Below are 21,696 nucleotides of genomic sequence, written 5' to 3'. Positions count from 1 at the left end.
TTCACAGGTGAAAAAATGTAGGCTCAGGCAGAGTGATTTGTGCCATAACATTCAATTAGCAAGTGCTAGAGTCAGTCCTAGAATCTATTCTCCTCAACAAAGCGAAAGCCTGGGTTTTGGTGTCAAAGGGATTTCAGATCTCAACCCTGCCATTGCTAACTATGTATTTTTAGGTTATACATAAGATTAGAAAACAATACTGGGCCCTACTATCCACCAAAAATAATATTAGTAATCCAGTTCAGAAAGCCACGGCCTTCATTACCTTCACAAAGAAGAGGTCATTAAAAAGGCAGTGAAGGGTTTCCTCTACCATCCCATGGAGTTGTTTGTGTAGGCACTCTTGCCGGTAATAGGCTGGACATGTATCGATCTCAAAGAAGATAGCCATGAGAGTCTGGATGGCATAGAAGCACTGCTTGAAATCTGTTTCCTTCAGCTTCAGTGGTAACACCCTGGTGAATGTAACTGTGGTCACTGGGAATCCCTTGTCCCACAGAGAGCTTACTCACTCCACCAGCTCAAGGATGCTGAATGTAATGATACAAGAATCTCACCAAGGGAAAGGAGCCTCAAGAGAAGTAGACACTGAGCCAGGAAGCAGGAGTCTTTACCTGTGCTGTTCCTTATGGGCCAGGAAGTTTATTTCAGCTAACAGCTGACTTTTTCCACAGCCTTTTCCACCTTCATACAAAACTGCTTGTCCCTTCTTCTGGTGCAAACATTCCTGCCATGCCATTTGGAAGGCTTCCAGTTCTTTCTCCCGATCTGTAGAGAGATAGGGAGCACCTAATACTCCTGTGCTTTTTTAGTAGACACTCTGTTTATTTTGCAAAGATAATTCTCAGAAGGATTTTTTCCCCTAAAATCCTGGGCAGAATCCCATTCTTTGATGAGGTTTCACATCTCTGCATAAAATAAACTCTGGACTATATAGAAATGTGTGCTGGGTTTGGTGGTTTGCTCTGGAGCCTAAGTAATAACATAAAGTCATGGGAGCTACTGTATCTCCTTATATTTTTGTAAACATTTCTATTATAACAATTTAGTCTTCAAAGTCAGTCATTGTTATTTAAAGATAATAGACTAATAGATATAAATGAAGATAAATATAAAGATAGGGAATATGCAGTGTGGGTGGTAACAGTCTTGGTGCTTTCTTTGCTGTCTCATGATGAGGAATTCTCCTCTGAGATGATCCATAACAAGCTGAGAAAGACCTCAATAGCTGAATTCTGGCTTACAAAGATTCTTACTAAATGTTGGTACTTCTCAGGCAAAGTGGGAAGACTCCACCGAAGTGTAAACATTCAACAAGGAGAATAAATAGCAAGGCCTCTAACATAAATTCAGTAAGAGGGCTGCTCTCTGTTTTTTTTTCCTCTGTTCTTTTAATATAGGCTTAGAATCATTTAGTCTTGCATTAAAAAAATCATTTAATCACCTATAGCTGAAAAAATATGATTTAAAGTAGAAAAGAAAACTCACCTAACAAAGGGTGATTTTTATTTCTCTCTCTGGCCAAATGTCTCTTCCCAAACATTCTGAGAAAAAGGACAATGTGTCTATTAACAGACTGCAATAGATAGAATGTATATCTCTAAATAGCTAGAGAGCAATTGTCCTCATCAGCAAGTACTTTCAGAAAACTGAAAAGGTCCAGAGTTCTCTATAAAAGAGTTTTTAAAAATTAAAAATCTTTATGAGGAGGAAGGGGAGAAATATTGATTGTTCCAGGCTCAGAGAACTAAATAAATTGTGAAATAAAAAAGAAAAAAAGAACAGCCAGATTCATGACTTATTGAATTCTCTTCCTGTTGGACAGCAAGAAGTTCACTAAGGAACTAGCTCAGAGCTAAACAGAAAAGCTAAAGATCTCAGACACTAAACCCTCCTCTTATGTCTCTTAGTCCGACAGGCCAGGACTAGAAGCATCTTTCTTTCTAGTTTCATATAGTCAAACACTGATTATTCCTAGACCCTGATTCTATAAAAGAGATGGGAATAAATTATCACACAATGACACTCACATACATCTTCTATGGCCAAGGTATTCATACATCTTCCCTGGGTTGGAGATATTCTTCATCATTTTCTGTGGGAGTTTCTTGAAGTTGTAAGCAGGTAGCATGGATCTTAGATATGTTACCTCATCACAGGACACCAAACCTGGATAAGCAGTTATCATTCTGGCCACAAGGCTCACCTTTGGACCAATAACTATGTCAGAGAGACAGTAAAGAAAAGGATGGAAAGTTTTTGAACCATCTCTTCCACTTTCACCCCAAAGTCACAGAGCCAACAGTCCAATGTCCTATTCTACCTGTATATTCATGTCTTGCCACTGCCCCAATCATGCCACAGAATACTGGTCCATTGGTGATACTGATGGAAACAAGCCTGGGGATTGGAAAAGCAACAGTTAGTAAATATAGTCAGACATGTCAAAGTGAGGCACTAGATCTGTCAGTCCTCAGATCTAGACATCTAGCTTTGGGGCTCAGAACAGAAAAGGCCAGAGACTGCTGTCTACATTGCATGGTATGCATAAAGTTATAAAGGAACAAAACAGTTCCTGTATGCATGGAGTTTTAGCTGGGGAGGTATTATCAGCAGAAAGACTAAATAAAAATACCTTATATCTGTTAGATAATTTGTATATGTTTTCTGAAGTATTTTCAAACTGATTATTTCATCTGACCCTTTGAGGTACAATTCACAACAAATATGTGAGGTATGTAGGGTAAATATTTTAACCCCATTTGACAAACAAAACAAAAACCCACAAGTGAAGGAGCTAATTAATTTTCCCAGAGTTATACAGCAAAAATCAATAGAAGAGTCAGAATGAGAATCTAGACCTCCTGATTCCTAGACCAATGTTATTTCCACTATACCATGCTGCCTCAGATAAAATCCCAAAACAAAAAGTAGATCAACAGTTATCAATACAGGGTTAACAGATCAAATAATGCTAGAATGTCAGAGTAAAGGAATAATCAGAAGTTCAGGCTTTTGATGGAAGCCTTCATTAAGCAAATGAGCCTTTGGAATACATTTTAAAAATGAGTAATTTTCCTTTAAAAATTTACTTATTTATTCATGAGACACACAGAGAGGCAGAGACACAGGCAGAGTGAGAAACAGGCTCCCTGCGGGGAGCCCGATGTGGGACTTGATCCCAGGACCCCAGGATCACACCCTGAGCTGAATGCAGATGTTCAACCACTGAGCAACCCAGGCATCCCAAAAATGAGTAATTTTTTTCATTCATTCATTTGTGCATAGGTTCATTCATTTAACAAGCACTGAGAAGTATGTACAGTACCAAGTACTGAGATAGGTGTTTGAAATATCTTGCTCTGGAGAAGTTCAGTCTTGGGGAGGGAAGGAATTGAGAGAAATTGAGAGAGATGAAGACACATATTTATAAGTTAGCAAGACAAATACTACATATTAGAGATCAATACAGCAAATTAACAGAACAAAGAGAATGGACGAACTAACTCATACGAGAGAGTTAGAAAAACCACTCAGAAAGGAGAGGACGTATGATTGGACTTTGCAAGCTGAAGTACTGCCAAAGCAGGGCAACAGCATTCCATCCAGAGGTAAAAGGCAGAGACTCTGAAAAGCCTGCTGTGTTTGTGCAAATTAAGCAGTTCAGGATGCCTACAGCACAGATGGTGTTTGCAGTAGGGAGAAGTGTTTCTACCTAGGCTAGGGATGGGAAAGTGTGAGAAATATGAATTATTTGAAAAGGGGGCGTACCCTGTTCCAGGAGAAGCAAAGGTTCAAAAGTGGCAAATTCATACATAATAGGGAATAATCAGATTTACTTGATGTGAAAATTTCCTGTGACAGATACGTTCTGTGGCTGGAGAAAGAGGGTACAATGAGGCATAAATTAGTTTCAAGTTAAATCTACAAATAAACCATTTTCAGGTTGTCACAGAAAGCATAAAAAGTGCAACAATACTAACTACTGTCTCCTACACGATCAGAATTCTCCTGCTTTCCTCTAATGACAGGATGGAGAGCCTTTACCTGGGCCCATTGTTCAGGGTGAATAAAGAGACACCCAAGACCTGAACCAGGCAGTTGGTTCTGCTGCCACACCAAAAATAAAATTAAACATCTTTGGATGTTTCCCCATGCTTCCTTTGTCTAAAATGCCCTCTCTTGCTTTCTCCAACTATTGAACTCCTTTCTTTCTCAACCTGGTTCAAACGTTGTCTTTATGGTCAAGACTCCTCTGTGACCTCTGGGGAGAATGAACAGAAATAGCATTTTGCTGCAGCTCCTATCAAGTTTTATTCCTGCATTTAAATTTCTTGGTATTAAAGGTAGTTGTTTACTAAGTGCAAGAGGCAGTGTCTTATTTCTCTTTACATCCATTGTACCTGGCATAGTGCCTGGCTCATAGTGGTGTTTAATGAATGCTTGTTGAGTGGGTGCATTCATGCATGTGATAAACTCAGCCACTAATAGGGCTATGAGAAGGGAAACAAACTGTACTTTTCTCACTTGATCATTTATTTCTTTCTATTGGACTTTTTTAAAAAAAGATTTTGTTTATTTATTAGAGATGGAGAGAGAGAGAGAGTGCGGCAGAGACACAGACAGAGGGAGAAGCAGGCTCCATGCAGGGATCCCAACGTGGGACTCGATCCTGGGTCTTCAGGATCAGGCCTTGGGTGGAAAGCGGCGCTAAACCACTAAGCCACCAGGCTGCCCTCTATTGAACTTTTGAATTCCCCCTTGCTACTCCTGGAAGTCCGTGTTTCTTCCTTTTTTTTTTTTAATTAATTAATTTATTTATTTATGATAGTCACAGAGAGATAGAGAGAGAAGCAGAGACACAGGCAGAGGGAGAAGCAGGCTCCATGCACCGGGAGCCCGATGTGGGATTCGATCCCGGGTCTCCAGGATCGCGCCCTGGGCCAAAGGCAGGCGCCAAACCGCTGCGCCACCCAGGGATCCCTCTTATTCCTTTTTTTAAAAGAGATGTTCTTCACTGATGAAAAATACATTCTTTATTCAACATATGTAAATATACCTAAGGTATTTCTGGTGCTGAAGAACTATAATGATGAGATTCTGAGACTACACTACATGAGTCTCAAGAATATTCTAGGAAAACAGTCAGAAACTAGAAAAGCCTGATCAATCATAAGACTCAGAGAATAATTTTTTTATGTAAATGAACTGAAAACTGAAGGTATATCCTAGACTAGAAACAGGAATTTAGAAGATGACCCAAGGAGAAAAGGATCATTGAGAAAAGAGATATGGAATGTTGTTCTGGATCTGGACGAGGCTGATGTGATGCAGAGGCCTAAGCTGTAGTCCCAGCTACTGATGGCACACAGTAGCTCTGAGGCTATGTCTGTCTCTACACTTGGATTATGGATAAAGAAGGCAAGTTTTAGCACCTGGTTAGTGCAGCATTTTCCAATATATGCTCCTGAGAACATTCATTCTTCTGGATGTCTTTAGGTCTTTCTGGAGAAAAGTGTTTGGTGATCAAGTAAATTTAGGAAATGTTGATTAAAATGTTGATGAAACAAATTTTTTTATTATATGACTACTTAGAACCTTTGATATTAATGTATATTGTTAACCTCCAAGAAGGAAATATAGTCTGTATCACTTTCCAAATATATTTGGCCATGAGAATCTTCTTTTCATGATTTATTAAGGAACCAAACACATGCTTTGGGAAAATTACTTAATTAATAATTCTCTTCAAGGAAAAAAAAAAATTGACCTGGAAACTAGCTTTCAGGCTCTGACATTATCAAGCTGTGTGGCTTACCAATAAAACCTCTAGATCTTAGTTTCTAGAAGAAGGTCAGATTTTAAAAAAAAAAAAAAAGGAGGAGGAGGAGGTCAGATTAGATGAACTCTAAGATTCTATCTAGCTCTTAAAATCTACTACATTCTAAAATAACTAAGACTGAAAGCACTAAACTACGGTCTAAGAAATGACCATCTCATTCATGAGTAAAGGCCAAAGGCAGGGCTCTTGAAGGCCATAGGCCAATGTAAAATTCAAGAGCGGAAGAGGCCAGCACTGGAAAGGATGCCCCAACACACCCATACCAGAGAGAGAAGTGGGAAGTGGGCTGAAGGAGCATCTGCAGATTCCATCAAGTTTAAAAGAAGTGCCGACATACATCTACCTTGGACTGAGAGTTTGTTTGATTATCTATGAAGCATCTGAAGCATCTTTTTTATCTGTAAAATAAAAAGTTGGATCAGATCATTTCTAAGTTCCTTTTCAGTATTAATATTCTATAAAAATATTATAGATATTACAATGCCTCTACAATAATATTACATTAGTAATATAGGCTATCTCTTTTGGAGAGTATTTGTATTTTATAAGAGGCAGCTGTGAAGTAATGAAAATGACACAGGATTTGAGGATAGAAGGTCTGGGTTTCATTATCAACTCTTTTGTATGCTACAAACTCCTCCTCTGTGGCTTTAGTTTCCTCATGTGTAAAGGAGGGATAAAAACATTCACACTGGTAACATACACAAAGTATCCTATAAATGTTAAGTGCTACATACTTTTTTTTCATACTGAATAAGTATGGCAAACAAATCTTTGACTTGATGCTAACATTAAAAATAACTTTTCAAGTGTGCCTGGGTGGCTCAGTCAGTTGATCCCAGGGTCATGAGATCAAGTCCCACATCAGACTCCCTGCTCAGTGGGGAGTCTGCTTCTCCCTCTCCCTCAGCTTGTGCTCTCTCTCTTACTCTCTCAAATAAATAAAATCTTGGGAAAAAAAAAAAACTTTTCAAATCTAATGTATACACCTTCTTCAGGGCATTCTAGTGAAAAAAAAAAAGTCATCTGAAAAATTCTAACCCACATTACTAGAATGTGACTAGTGGGAACATGGAATTTTCTATACCTTCATTAAGACAAGGCTTTTGTAGAGGTGGGAGGGTGGGGTAGATATGGAGGAAGGAGATCAGTGAAAATTCCAGAAAAATCAAGGGACTAGGAAAGACTAAGACTGAAAGGCAAGGAGAACATTAACCAGTGGTGGTCCATTCCTATCTTAGTAAAGCCGCACAACTTCTCTTCCCACACCTTCCCTCCTGTATACAGGCAACCTTTGTTCTACATTTCCACAACATATAGATACATTGTTTGTATTATACTTATTTTCACATTTGCTTGTTCCTTTAGGGTGTTCTTAAATCTTGTTATGTGTATTTGGTTCCTCCCTCTTCCACCAATTAGACGGAAACTTATCTTCATTTTCCCTAGGTATCTAGTATATAATTCTGTACCTAATGATTTCTTAATAGAGCTTGTTTTCTGACTTCCCTTAGCATGTTTCCTTCCCTTTAGGCAGATTCTGGACACTCTCAACCCCAGTAACTTGTTACTGCCATCTACCCTGCCTGAAGAGCCCCTTGGGGCCTGAGAAGCTCCACTCTGCCCCACCTTCCTCCTCACTTGGTCTCAGCAAGATTCTCCCAGCAGAAGCTGAAGATGCTGAAGGAGCTCTCCAGGGCATATGCACACTCATCTGGCTTCTTATCCCCAGGAAGGCCAAAAACACAGAGGAACATGCAGCCCTGGGACAGATGACAAAGAAGGAAAAGAGAAGTTTACATGGGGAAAGAATATGCTTGCCTCAACTGGACCAACTCCCCTGAATGCAGCCAGAGCCTTTCCCCACTCGTTTTCTGTTAGGAATGTTGAATTCTACAGGATTCATGAAATGGACACTCTGGGCCATATCAACACGGAGATTTAAGAAAAAAAAAAGAAAATCTTAATTTAACTCTTTAAGGAACTGAAATTTCAAACACAAGAAAAACTGATGTCAAGAACTTTTCAAAAATTCCATTTCTAGTATATGCCTTAAGTCTATCTGCCCACATTTTATTCACCCACAATGTCATGTATTATGATACTACTCTTTTTCAAGCTCCTCAATTATCAGAAATATCTGATTTACTTTACTAATAGAGCCAGACAATTATTCTTTTGCTCTACCAAAGATTTTCAACAAGAATTAAATGAAAAAAGGACATGGAGAATAATCCTCAGTTACCCTGAAAATTAAATTAACTAGAACATCCCATTCTTTAACTATTATTAGTTGAACTTTCAGTGTCATACAGCTTGTCACAAAATAAATAGCAGGGAATCTGACTTACACATGTGTTATGTGAAATACAAGACTATTATTCTTCACTCACCTTTAACACTGATGGGTCAAGTTTCCTTGTACTTACTTTCTCAAACATAAAGATCCGGCTTAGCTGGCCACCCCCTTTCTCTATGACTGTGGAGATGTACAGGGCAGCCTCCTGGATAAGATGACACAAATGCAACATCCATGCTGTCTTGTGGAACTCTAGGCTGACCAAAACCATAGTCACAGTACGGAATTCAGATATATACTCCATAGGCTGCCCTTCATCAATCTACAAAAAACACAGTCAGTTATCTTGCCTGTATCTTCAACATTCAGTATCATGTTTAGCCATTTAAATTCTGTATTCCATGGTGAGTATGACAAAATAACTTACAGATGTCAGACTAAAAACCTACAATTCAGGTTTGAAAAGTATAGAAGATATACAAACCAGTGCACTTGGAATTAAAACTGTTTGACTTTCAACCTAATTCACTGATGAAATTTGCCAGGCTTTTAGGTTTTCTCTTTATAAGTTAGATATGTTCATTCTATTAGTCATTATATCACTTACTAAAGGATTCATATAAATTCATATATACATAATAGATCAACACATATTTACCAAACATATACTCTCTTCCCTGTTTACAATGTACCAGCTTCTTGAGGGACAGATTGAAAAAACAATATAGCTTCCACTTGCAAGAACTGAGAAATCTGAGGTTATGATATGTTATCACAGTAATTGGTACAAATGGGGGAAACCTGCTGGCATTACAATGGAGAGCAGGAGATGAACTCGATCAGTATGAAAAGGTGATCACATATAAATGTACACCTGTCAACATAAACATACACACAGTCTACACGGTGACTCAAGAATTAGGAATAACCTTCTTCAAAAGGTTTTTCATTATGTACTTCCTCAGGGTTTGTTCAAGCGCAAAGTCTGGATCCAACTCCAGGGCAGTTCTTAGAGTATCTGAGAAAAGGAAAACAAACAAAATGTCTTCAGTCATGTGGAAAATTTATCTTTGAAATTTTGGGCTTAGGTAGAAAGGACCAAGTAACTTACCAGCACTTGTCCGGTAATGTGGCAGGTAATCAAGGCACTTGTCAAAATGCTCATCAAAATCAAATGGGTCAATGATCCGCATATCTCTTAACTATAGAAAGGAAACTGCTCAATTGTGTACCCACCCACCAACCGGTTTACTGTTGGTCCCTTAACAGAGGGGCTGAAGATGCCATTTCCCTTGTTATCATTTATCTTTCCAGCCTCATTGTTCTGCCTCGTCTAACTTCCTGGGAGAATATCCCCCACCTCCCTCCAAAATAGAGTTCCAATAGTTGTTGGTTTGGTCAAGCCATATACAACCACCACCAGAACACTGCCTGTGTAGTAGGAAGGCCTTTTTAGGACATGTGATGGGTAGGACTAGCCTCCTACCTTCACAGCTTCATCCTCCTTCATGATTTCCACTTCAAACATGTACTGCTCACAGAGCTTCCAGCAGTTCCAGGACAAGACAATCTCATTTGCCTGAGCTAAACGCTGAGCTAACTGGACATCATCTACATCCCGCCCAATCACCAAGAGGTACTGTCGCTCCTCATCTCCAACAATAACCTGAGAAATTCGACCGGCAGATAGACCTATCCAGAAAAAAGGGAGACAAGTGGTGAATAACCAAACTCAAATGGAAAACTATGCAAAGGGTGGGGTCTGGAATCCTCACATTGCTTTATGCATCAAGCCAATCTTATTATTGCAAAAATATTAGGTGAGCCTAATTTCTTAGATTTTCTTCTGTCTTACGCATACCCAGAGACATTCAAACAAGACTGGGGTTGTATGGGGGTTAGAAGCAAGAGATCCTGGGCTTCTAAGATTCCTCTCTTTAAACTGTTCTTCTAATAAACAGCTAGGTCTTGATGACAGAGACCAAATGGTTATATTCAGAAACTCCTGCCACAGTGACTATACCACCTCCTCAATGTATAATCAAGGCTAAGTGAGTAGTCAATATTTTACCCGACTTGGGCTTTGCCATACACTTTTATTCTATCTCCTGTTTTTCTTACCCCGAGGCATTTCTAACTGATTTCCTTGCCAGGGGAAAAAGGACTATATCCAAATAAAGTCTGTCCTTAATTAAGTTACCCAATCTAAGCTAAAAACAAAGGGAAGATAGTTTTAAAAGAATGGCAGAGATATATACTTTTCAACAACATGGCTTAACAGGTAGTCAATTTACCATAATTCCCATAACAATGAAGAAACTAGAAAAAACACACACAAAGTAACAGTTTTAAAGATATTAGACATCAGGTAATGAAGGACAGTGTTATCTGAGAGATGGGAAACAAACGAGGTCAACCCTCTGATACCCTAGCTTACTGCATAGAAGAGTTTCCAGGACATCTGGGAGACGGGAAACTCAGGTATAGCCCAGAGGACTTCTCAAGTTGGGGAAACAGAGCTAGAATCTGAGGAGGTCAAGGTAGCTACAGTTCACAGGGCATTGTGGGTATTGGAGAGAAGTATACAGAGAGATAATTCTAGAGATCTGTACCAGGATCCCCTACAAGTCTTTATCTGAGTACTAAGTACTAATAAGTACATCGTGAGGAAACTATCTGAAACCAGGGAAAGAACCACCTGAAAAGATTAGAACAATCCCAAATATCACACAGGGCTGGCAATAGTTCCTATTCCCACTAGCCAGAGTGTCAAACTTTATCATTCACAGGATATTAGGTACAGTATGCAGAAGTTTGCCTCAGGAATAGAGCAACACCAGCTCTAGACTAAACACTACTGTGGTCCCATCCAACAAAGTTTAAAAACAAAACCTGAAAAATCAAGCTAACTGCATCCCAGAACTATGCTCAAAAATACTTATATAGAAATATATTAAAAAATCCAGCATCCAACAAGGTTAAATTCACAATGTATGACACCCACTCAAAATAACCAGTTATGCAAAGAAAAATATGATCCACAATGAAGAGAAAAATCAATCCCAACTCAGAATAGTACAGATGACACAATTAGTAAATAAAAAAAACATTAAAAGTTATAATTACAATCAAGAACTTAGAAAAATGACTGAACAAGTAGAGACATTGAAAAATGTCTGTACACCTGAAAACTCAGCAATAGAAACTATCCAAAATGAAACACAGGGAGAAAAAAAAAACAATGAACACAGGATCAGTGTAGGACAATTTCAAGAAGCCTAATATGTAATTGGACAGAGGAGGAGGAGGAAGAAAGAAAAAATTACTTGGAAAAATAATGGAAGAACATTTTCTAAATTTAATAAAACCCAAACCCTTATAGATCCAGAATCTCAATGAGCTGCAAGCACAAGAAAAATGAAGAAAACTAGACCAAGGGACATCATAATCAGAGTACCCAAAACCAGTGATAAAAAAAAAAACAAAAAACAATAAGAGCAATCAGGATGGGGAAAAGACACATATAAAGAAACAAAGATAAAGATGAAAGTAGATTTCTTGTTGGAAATGCTCAAGCTAGAAGACAATGGAACAACTTTAATGGAAGAGAAAAAATCCCCATCAATCTAGAATTCTATACCCGGTGAAAATACCTTTCAAAAAATGGGTGAAATATTTTTTCAGACTTACAAGAACTTAACTAACACATGTCCAGCAAATCCACACTATAAGAAATATTAAAAGGAGTTCTTCCAACGGACAATTATAAGTGTTAATAAGGACATGGACAAATTGGAACCCTCAAAACATTGCTGGTGGAATGTAAAATGGTACAGCCACTTTGGAAAAAAAGATTAGTGATTCCTTAAAAACTTAGACATGTATCTATCATATGACATAGCCCTTTCATTTTCAGTATTTACCCAAAAGAATAAATGCCTATGATTATTCAAAGACTTATACACAAATGTTCATAGAGCTTTATTTGTAATAGACAAAAACTGACCACCCACTTGTCCATCAAAAAGTGAACAGATAAACTGTGGCTATATCCATAGAATAGAATCCATAGAATACTTTTTACTGCTAATTACTTTTAGCAGTAAAAAGTAATTAACTATTGATACATGCTACAATATTCTTTAAAAATGAAAAAATCTCTAAAGACAGAAGATTAGAGACTTCTTGAGGATAGAGAGGGGAGTAGGAAGAGAGATTATAAAAGGGTATATGTAAACTTCAGTGAGTGATGGATATGTACATTATTATAACTGTAGTGATGGTTTCAAAAGTATACAAATATGTAGGGTATCAATTATGAATTATCTATCAATAAATCAAAAAACAACAACAAAGATACTGGGACAGAAGAGATGCCATATAATTCAGAATATAATTCTTCAGGCTGTTCCTCAAAATATAAGTGAATAGGCAAAGTCAACTTTTGCCCTTCATTCAGAAACCTCTTGATGTTTCTGGGCTTCTGTGAAGGAGCTTTGTGTATAGAGTTTCTCCTCTAATCCTGATTCTGTCACTGGTGAAATTTTTGTCTGTGTGTAGCTTTTAAATCTTTATTGTATTGTATTACATTTTTGATTATGTAATATAAAAACATGGTTCAAAAATAAAACTATATAAAGAATACACATTAAAAATTCTTGATTCTGACTTGTGGGGAAGATGGTGCAATAAGAGGACCCTACACTCATCCTTTCCCACAGACACAACTAAATAACACTTGCATCAGAGCAAAAACCCAGAAAAGGACCCCAAGATTGGCCCAAAAAACTCCATGCCATATAGAGAAGAGGCCACATTGGAGAGGGTAGAAAGGGGGAGGATGCAGTGGGAACCTAAACCCCATGGGTGTGACCACTGGAGGGAAGGAACCATAGGCAAGAAGAGTGGCAAGAAACATACTGGGGGAGCTTAAAAGGGAAAGAGAAATTCCTGTAGCATTGGCTTTGAAAATCACAGGGGCCAAATTTCATGAGTGTTTATAACCAGTGGAACTTAAAGCCTGGAACTTTAAAAAACAGTGGCGTTGGCTCTGAGAGAGCTCAGCTAGTGATAGGAAGCTGATCCTCTGCCCTTAAAAAGACAGCACAGCAAATAGCTCGCAGAGATACAACCTGGAAGCAAAGTTTGAAAGGCACCTGTAGCTTATGGGAAGGAGAGTTAATAACTAATCTCAGAGTTTGCTGAGGGACTTCTCCAGGAACAAAGGAGCTAGAAGGTGCCATTTCCCTCTCCTAGCCCTCATAAATACACAGCCACCTGTGGGAACAAGTGCAGTGTGGCACTTACTCCCTAACATGCTTACACTGTGCCCTGCCACTGCCAATCAGACCTGCCTCAGTCCTGGTGCTGTAGATATCCTCTCCCAGAAGACCCAGGCAATCTGCCAACACTGCATCTCCCAACCTCTCATGGAGGATGCACACACTTTGTTAAAATTGCATACCCTGCCCTTGTGTGCTGCCAGAATGCCCAAATCCTCTGGCCTCTGCAGCAGCTGCATGTATCCTGTGGAGAAGGACCCGTGCCACCTAGTTAAAAGTGCACATCCCACCACTTTTTAAAAAAGATTTTATTTATTTATTCATGAGATACACACACACACACACAGAGGCAGAGACAGAGGCAGAGGGAGAAGCAGGCTCCATGCAGGGAGCCGTATATGGGACTCAATCCTGGGACCACGGGATCAATGCCCTGAGCTGAACGCAGGCACTCAACTGCTCAGCCACCCAGGCATCCCCCACCCACTACTTTCAAGAGCAAGAGATGTAGCTGACTTTCCTAATACACAGAAACAGACATAAATAGGTAAAATGATGGGACAGAAGAATACATCACAAATGAAAGAACAGGACAAAACCACAGCAAGAGACCCAAGTGAAATGGAAATGAGTAACATGGCTGTTTGCAAATTTAAAGTAATGATCATAAAGATACTCAAGAAAAAAGAGGAGGACATCAGTGAGAACCTTAAGAAAGAGATAGAAAACATAAAAAAGAACCAATCAGAGATGAAAAATGCAATAAATGAAATAAAAAATAAACCTGATAGAATAAATAGAGGGGGGAAGAAGCAGTGGAACAAATTTATGAACTAGAAGACAGAGTAATGGAAAGTAATCAAGCTGAACAAGTGAGAGAAAAATAGAATGACACAAACTGACAATAGACTTAAGGGAACTCAGTGATGCCTTCAGGTATAATAACATTAGCATTATAGGGGTTCCAGAAGGAGAAGAAAGGGAAAAAGGAGGAAAATTTATTTGAAGAAACAGTAGCTGAAAATTTCCCTAATCTGGGAAGGAAACAGATACCTAGATCCAGGAGGCACTGAAATACCCCAACAAAATCAACCAAAGGTCTACACTAAGACACACATAGTAATCAAAGTGGCAAAAAGGAGTGTTCAAGAAAAAAACTTTTAAAAATATTTATTTATTTGAGAGAGAGAGAAGTGGGAGGGGAGAGGGAAAGAAAAACTTTAGCAGACTCTACATTCAGCACAGAACTTGATGTAGGGCTTGATCTCATGATCCTGAGATGATGACCTGAGCCAAAACCAAGAGTTGGATGCCCAACTGACTGTGCCACCCAGGTGCCCCCAAGGGAAAAAAAATGTTTAAAGTAGCAAGAGAAAAGATGTAAGAGAAACTCCCTAAGGCTATCAGCAGTTTTCAGTACAAACTTTGCAGTCCAGAAGGGAATAGCATGATAGTCAAAGTGTTGAAAGGGAAAAATCTATAGACAAGAATCTTCTAACAGGGCTATAATTCAGAAGAGGAGAGATATAAAGTTTCTCAGACAAACAAAAGCTAAAGGAGTTCATGACCACTAAGTCAGCCCTACAAGAAATATTAAAGGGGATTCTTTGAGTGGAAAGGAAAGACCATAAGTGAGCATACGAAAAGGAGGAAATAAAAAAACTAAGAATAAGTATTTCTGTAAAAAAAAAAGTCAGTCAATGGATTCACAAAATAAAAGGATGAAAATATGACACCATATACTGAAAACAAACATGGTAGGAAGTGGAGTAAAGAATGGGTTCAAACTTAAGTGACCATCAACTTAATATAGACTGCTATATGCAGAAGATGTTATATACAAACCTAATGGTAACCATAAATCAAAAACCACTAATAGTATGCAAAGAATGAAGAGAAAGGAATCCAAGTATATCACCAAAGAAAACCAGCAAACCATGAAAGTGAGAAAGACAAGAAAGGGTCAGAGAAAAATGACAAAAACAACAAAACTAACAAAAAGATAATAAATAAATATCTATCAATAATTACTTTGAATGTAAATGGAATAAATGCTCCAATCAAAAGGCACAGGGTGACAGAGTGGAAAAAATAACAACAGGGGCAGCCCGGGTGGTTCAGTGGTTTAGTGCTGCCTTCAGCCCAGGGTGTGATCCTGGAGATCTGGGATCGAGTCCCATGTCGGGCTCTGGGCGTGGAGCCTGCTTCTCCCTCTGCCTTTGTCTCTGCCTCTCGCTCTCTCTGTGCCTCTCATGAATAAATAAATAAAAAATCTTAAAAGAAAAAAAAGAAAAAAAAAACAAGACCAGAGGTGCCTGGGTGGCTTAGTTGGTTAAGTGTCTGCCTTTGGCTCAGGTTATAATCACAGGGTCCTGGGATTGAGCCCCACATTGGGCTCTCTGCTCAGTGGAGAGTCTGCTTCTCCCTCTCTCTCTGTCTGCTTGGTGCTCCCCCTGCTTGTGCTCTCTGTCAAATAAACAATAAAATCTTTAAAAAACAAAACAAAATATAAGACCAATCTATATGCTGTCTACAAGGGATTCATTTCAGACCAAAGATACCTGCAGATTGAAAGTGAGGGGATGGAGAAATATTTATCATGTAAATGGATGAGAAAAGAAAGCTGGCAATATTTAAAGTAGCAATATTTAAATCAGACAAAATAGACTTTAAAACAAAGACTATAACAAGAGACAAAGAAGGATACTATATAATAATAAAGGGACAGTCCAACAAGAAGATATAACAATTGTAAATATTTATGCATGGGAGCACCCAAATCATAAAACAGTTAGTAACAAATAGAAAGGAGCTAATCAATAATAATACAATAGTAGGGGACTAAGCATTCCACTTACATCAATGAACAGGACAGTTAATCTAAACAGAAAGTCAACAAGGAAACAATGGCTCTGAATGTCACATGGGACTCGATTGACTTAACAGATAAATTCAAAACATTCCATCCTAAAACAGCAAAATACACATTCTTTTCAAGTGCACATGGAAATTCTCTATTAACAGATCAGATATTAGGCCACAAACAGGCCTCAACAAATTCAGGAACACTGAAATCATACCATGCACCTTTTCTGACCACAACACTATGAAACTATAAGTTAACCACAAAAAAAAAAAAAAATCTGGAAAGACCACAAATACATAGAGGTTAAATACTATGCTATTGAACAATGAATGGGTCAACCAAGAATCAAAGAAGAAATAAAAAAGTACATGGAAACAAATAAAATGAAAGCACAGCAGTCCAAAATCTTTGGGGCACAGCAAAAGCAGTTCTAAGAGGGAAATTTATAGCAATTCAGGCCTACCTCAAGAAGCAAGAAAAATCTCAAACAAGCAACCTAACCTTACACCTAAGGGAGCTAGAAAAAGAACAACAAAAACCAAAAGCAGCAGAAGGAAGGAAATAATTAAGATTGGAGCAGAAATGCATGATACAGAAACTAAAAAACAAATAATAACAGATCAATGAAACCAGGAGAGGGTTCTTTGAAAAGATCAACAAAATTGATAAATCTCTAGCTAGATGCATTAAGAAAAAAGAGGACTCAAACAAAATCACAAATGAAAGAGGAGAAATAACAACCAACACCACAGAAATATAAACAATTATGAGACTATCATGAAAATTACATGCCAAAAATTGGGAAACTTGGATGAAATGGATAAACTCCTAGAAACATATACAACCTACCAAAAATGAAGCAGGAAGAAATAGAAAATTTGAAAAGACTGATTACCAGTAAAGAGATTGAATCAGTAATCAAAAACTCCCAATAGATAAACAAGTCCAGGATCAGATGGCTTCACAGGCAAATTCTACCAAACATTTAAAGAAGAGCTAATACCTATTCTTCCTATACTATTTATTCCAAAAAATAGAAGAAAAACTTCCAAATTCATTCTATGAGGCTAGCATTACCGTGATACCAAAACCAGATAAAGATACCACCAAGAAAGAAAGCTATAGGCCAGTATCTCTGATTAACATAGATGCAAAAATTCTCAACAAAACACTGGCAAACCGAATCAGTAATACATTAAAAATATTTCACCACAATCAAGTGGGATTTATTCCCAAGATGCAAGTCTGGTCTAATATTCACAAATCAACATGATATATCACATCAATAAGAGAAAGGGTAAAAACCATATGATGAAATATGAAATATGAAATATGAAAAAATATCTGACAAAGTACAACATCAATTTGTGGTAAAAGCTCAACAAAGTAGGTTTAGAGGGACCATCCCTCAACATAACAAAGGCCATATATTAGAAAAAACACACACACAGCGAACATCATCCTTAATGGGGAAAAACTGAGAACTTTCCTCCTAAGGTCAGGAATAAGATAGGGATGTCCATTTTCACTACCTTTATTCAGCGTAGTGTTAGAAGTCCTAGCCACAGCAATTGGACAACAAAAAAGAATAAAAGGCATCCAAGTTGGTAAGGAAGAAGTAAAACTATCACTATTTGAAGATGACATGATACTATAAAACCCAAAACACTCCACCAAAAACCTATATGAACTGATAAATGAATTCAGTAAATTTGCAGGACATAAAATCAATGTGCCGAAATATGTTGCATTTCTATACACTAATAATGAAGCAGTAAAAAGAGAAATTAAGAAAACAATCCCATTTACAACTGTACCAAAACCAGTAAAATATCTAGGAATAAACCTAATGAAAGAGGTCAAAGACCAGTACTCTGAAAACTATACAACTGATGAAAGAAATTGAAGAGGACACAAAGAAATGGAAAGACATTCCATGCTCACAGATTGGAAGAACAAATATTATTATGTCTATACTACCCAAAGCAATCTATAGATTTAATGCAAACCTCATCAAAATCCCAACAGCATTCTTCATAGAACTAGAACAAATACATCTAAAATTTGTATGGAAACTTAAAAGACTCTGAACAGCCAAAGAAATTTTGAAAAAGAAAATCAAAGCAGGAAGTATCACAATTCCAGGCCTCAAGTTATATTATAAAGCTGTAGTCATCAAAACAGTATGGTACTGGCACAAAAACAGATGATCAATAGATTAGAATAGAAAACTCAGAAATAAACTCACATTTATATGGTCAATTAATCTTGGACAAAGCAGGAAAGAATATCCAATAGGAAAAATACAGTCTCTTTCAACAAATGGTATTGGGAAAACTGGTCAGCTACATGTAAAAGAATGAAACTGGACCATTTTCTTATACCATATACAAAAAATAAACTCGAAATGGATTAAAGACCTAAATGTGAGACCTGAAACTATAAAAATCTAGAAGAGAGCACAAGCAGTAATCTCTCTGACATTGGGCATGCAACATTTTTCTAGAAATGTCTCCTGAGGCAAGGGATACAAAAGCAAAAATACACTATTGGGACTATATCAAAAGAAAGAGTTTCTGCACAACCAAGGAAACAACGAACAAAACTAAAAGACCATCTATGGAAGGGGAGAAGACATTTGCAAATGACATATCTGATAAAGGGTTATTATTCAAAATATAAAGAACTTACACAACTCAACATCAAAAAACTCCAAATAATCTAAGAAAAAATGTGAAGACATGAATAGACATTTTTCCAAAGAAGATGACAGAGACATGAAAAGATGCTCAACATCACTCATCATCAAGGAAAAGCAAATCAAAACTACAATGAGGGGCACCTGGGTGGCTCAGTGGTTGAGTGTCTGCCTTTGGCTCAGGTCGTGATCCTGGGGTACTGGGATCAAATCCTGTGCACCAGGCTCCCCATGGGGTGCCTGCTTCTCCCTGTGCCTATGTCTCTGCCTCTCTGTGTCTCTCATGAATAAATAAATCTTAAAAAAAACTACAATGAGATATTACTTCACACCTGTCAGAATGGCTAAAATAAAAACACAAGAAAACAAGTGTTGGGGAGGATGTGGAAAGAGGAAACTTCTTGCTCTGTTGGTGGGAACAAATACAAACTGGTGCAGCCACTGTGGAAAATAGTATGGAGTTTCCTCAAAAAGCTAAAAAGAGAACTACCCTATAATCTGGCATAGTGTGATTACTACAAAAAATACAAAAACACTAACTCAAAGGGATACATGCTCCCCTATGTTTATAGCAGCATTATTTACAATAGCCAAACTATGGAAGCAGTCCAAGTGTCCATTGATAGATGAATGGATAAAGAAGATAGGATATATATGTATACAATGGAATATTATTCAGCCGTAAAAACAATGAAATCTTGCCACTTGCAGCAACATGAATGGAGTTAAGAGTATAATGTTGAATAAGTCAGAGAAAGACAAATATGTGATTTCACTCATATGTGGAATTTAAGAAACAAAACAAATGAGCACGGGGAAAAAAGAGAGGGAAAAAGCCAAACCAAGAAACAGACTCTGAACTAGAGAGAACAAACTGGTGGTTATCAGAGTGGAGGTGGAAGGATTAAATAGGTAATGGGGTTTAAGGAGGGCACTTGTGAAGAGCACTGAGTGATGTATGAAATTGTTGAATCACTATATTGTATACCTTAAACTAATATAACACTGTATGTTAATTATACTGGAATTAAAACAAAATTTAAAAATTCTTGATTTCACCTATATATCTACACCATTTTCCTCCAGTAGATAACTTTTAATAGCTTCTTATGTATCTTTCCAATGTTTCTTTATACAAACATGAATAAGAAAAATTCTTTTTTCATCTTTATATAAAAAGTAGCATACCAAACACAGTGCTTTGCATCTTGCTTTTTCTCAGTTATATTTTGAAGATATTGTTATAATCAGAATATCTTTTTCTAAGTTGAAGAAAATCAGGCAGCCTGGGTGGCTCAGTGGTTTAGTGCTGCCTTCCGCCCAGGGCTTGATCCTGGAGACTGAGGATCAAGTCCCACATCGGGCTCCTTCCATGGAGCCTGCTTCTCCCTCTGTCTGTCTCTGCCTCTCTCTCTCTCTCTCTCTCTCTCTCTGTGTCTCTCATGAATAAATAAAATCTTAAAAAAATAAAAATAAAAAATAAGTTGCAGAAAATCTTATTGAGTAGACATATTGTTTGTTTATTCAACCAGTCTCCTATAGATTTTCAACCTTTAATTACAAACATATTGGAACCAATAATCTTGTACCTATAATATTTCATACATACTTAGGTATACCTGTAGGATAAATATTCAGAAGTGGGACTGCTAGGTTGAAGAATAAATGCGTTTGGAATCTCAACAGAGATTACCAAAATTATTCTTCATAGAAGTTGTACTGCTGTTGATTCCCACCAGCAGTGTGTATGAGTGTTTATTCCTCATTGCCTCATCAACAGTGTGTGCAGCATCTGAATTTTTGGTATCTATAGGTGACAAACAATCTCAATGTACTTTCATTTGGCATTTTTCTTATGAAATTGAACATCTTTTCACATGTAAAAAGATGTATTTCTTTATGTGCTATTAAATTCATGTGCTTTCCCACGTTTCTCTTAAAATGTTAGTCTTTTATTGATTTCTAGGTTAGGTGTTCTAATATTCAATCTTTATGTGCATGGTATAAGTTGCAGATATTTTTTTCCAGGTTGTCATTTATATTTTGAATTTTTTAGTTGGTTTCTTTTTTTTTTTAATCGATCACTCTTTTAGTAGCAACTACCTATCTTTAGCTGCAGATCCTGGCCTTCTCTGGTATGGTAGATCCCAAATTTCTCCTGTATCTCCAGACTGCATTTTGCCACCAGGGTAATGATGTCACTGAGTTGATTCTGCTTCACTGTCCAGAGTGCCAGGAGCACATTCCCTGCAGACACACAAGACAGGTTGACAGGATGACAGGTATCTGGATTTACCTGATCCGGACAAAGCCCCCAGTGATGCAGAAGATAACATACAAGGTGTCAGGCAAGGTTCCTTGGCCCTGTATATTATGCTTGGTTAAAACACTGCCTTAGAACTTCAAAACCACTCATCATAAAAAAAAAAAAAGACAAGATAGAAGCTGAAATGTTCCCAAAATTTAAGAATATTTTTGATAATCTTTCCTCCACCAGTATAAAGAATGGGAGGGGCACTAAGAGGTATTAAAATGTAGGTTCATGTTCAAATATAATTTCAAGGGTGGATTAATTAATTTTAAATTTAAAGAGTCCAACTCTGTGGCATATAGCTGTTTTCTTTACCGTTCTCTTCTCTTTCTCCAATCTGACTCCTCCCTTTCTTATACATAGCTTCTGCTTAAGAGCAGAACTAAGTTTCTCATTAG

General features: G+C 37.6%; 1 protein-coding gene across 1 annotated transcript in view; it reads right to left on the bottom strand.

Annotated features, from left to right (window-relative positions):
* Window positions 1-21,696, bottom strand: part of LOC112914158 (adenylate cyclase type 10-like) — a 47,647-nt gene that overhangs the window by 21,257 nt on the left and 4,694 nt on the right. Inside the window, exons 4-14 of the mRNA XM_072731838.1 lie at window positions 21,091-21,234; window positions 9,628-9,833; window positions 9,253-9,343; window positions 9,071-9,159; window positions 8,272-8,463; window positions 7,484-7,605; window positions 2,324-2,400; window positions 2,031-2,220; window positions 1,489-1,544; window positions 615-768; window positions 266-455 (exon numbers count right to left, since the gene is read on the bottom strand). Of these exons, the coding sequence (XP_072587939.1) occupies window positions 266-455; window positions 615-768; window positions 1,489-1,544; window positions 2,031-2,220; window positions 2,324-2,400; window positions 7,484-7,605; window positions 8,272-8,463; window positions 9,071-9,159; window positions 9,253-9,343; window positions 9,628-9,833; window positions 21,091-21,234 (1,511 nt within the window). The remainder of the gene's footprint in view (window positions 1-265; window positions 456-614; window positions 769-1,488; window positions 1,545-2,030; window positions 2,221-2,323; window positions 2,401-7,483; window positions 7,606-8,271; window positions 8,464-9,070; window positions 9,160-9,252; window positions 9,344-9,627; window positions 9,834-21,090; window positions 21,235-21,696) is intronic.

The sequence above is a fragment of the Vulpes vulpes genome, chromosome 1 (genome assembly GCF_048418805.1).
Source record: "Vulpes vulpes isolate BD-2025 chromosome 1, VulVul3, whole genome shotgun sequence".
NCBI lineage: Eukaryota > Metazoa > Chordata > Mammalia > Carnivora > Canidae > Vulpes > Vulpes vulpes.
This window is presented reverse-complemented; position numbering and strand designations above follow the sequence as displayed.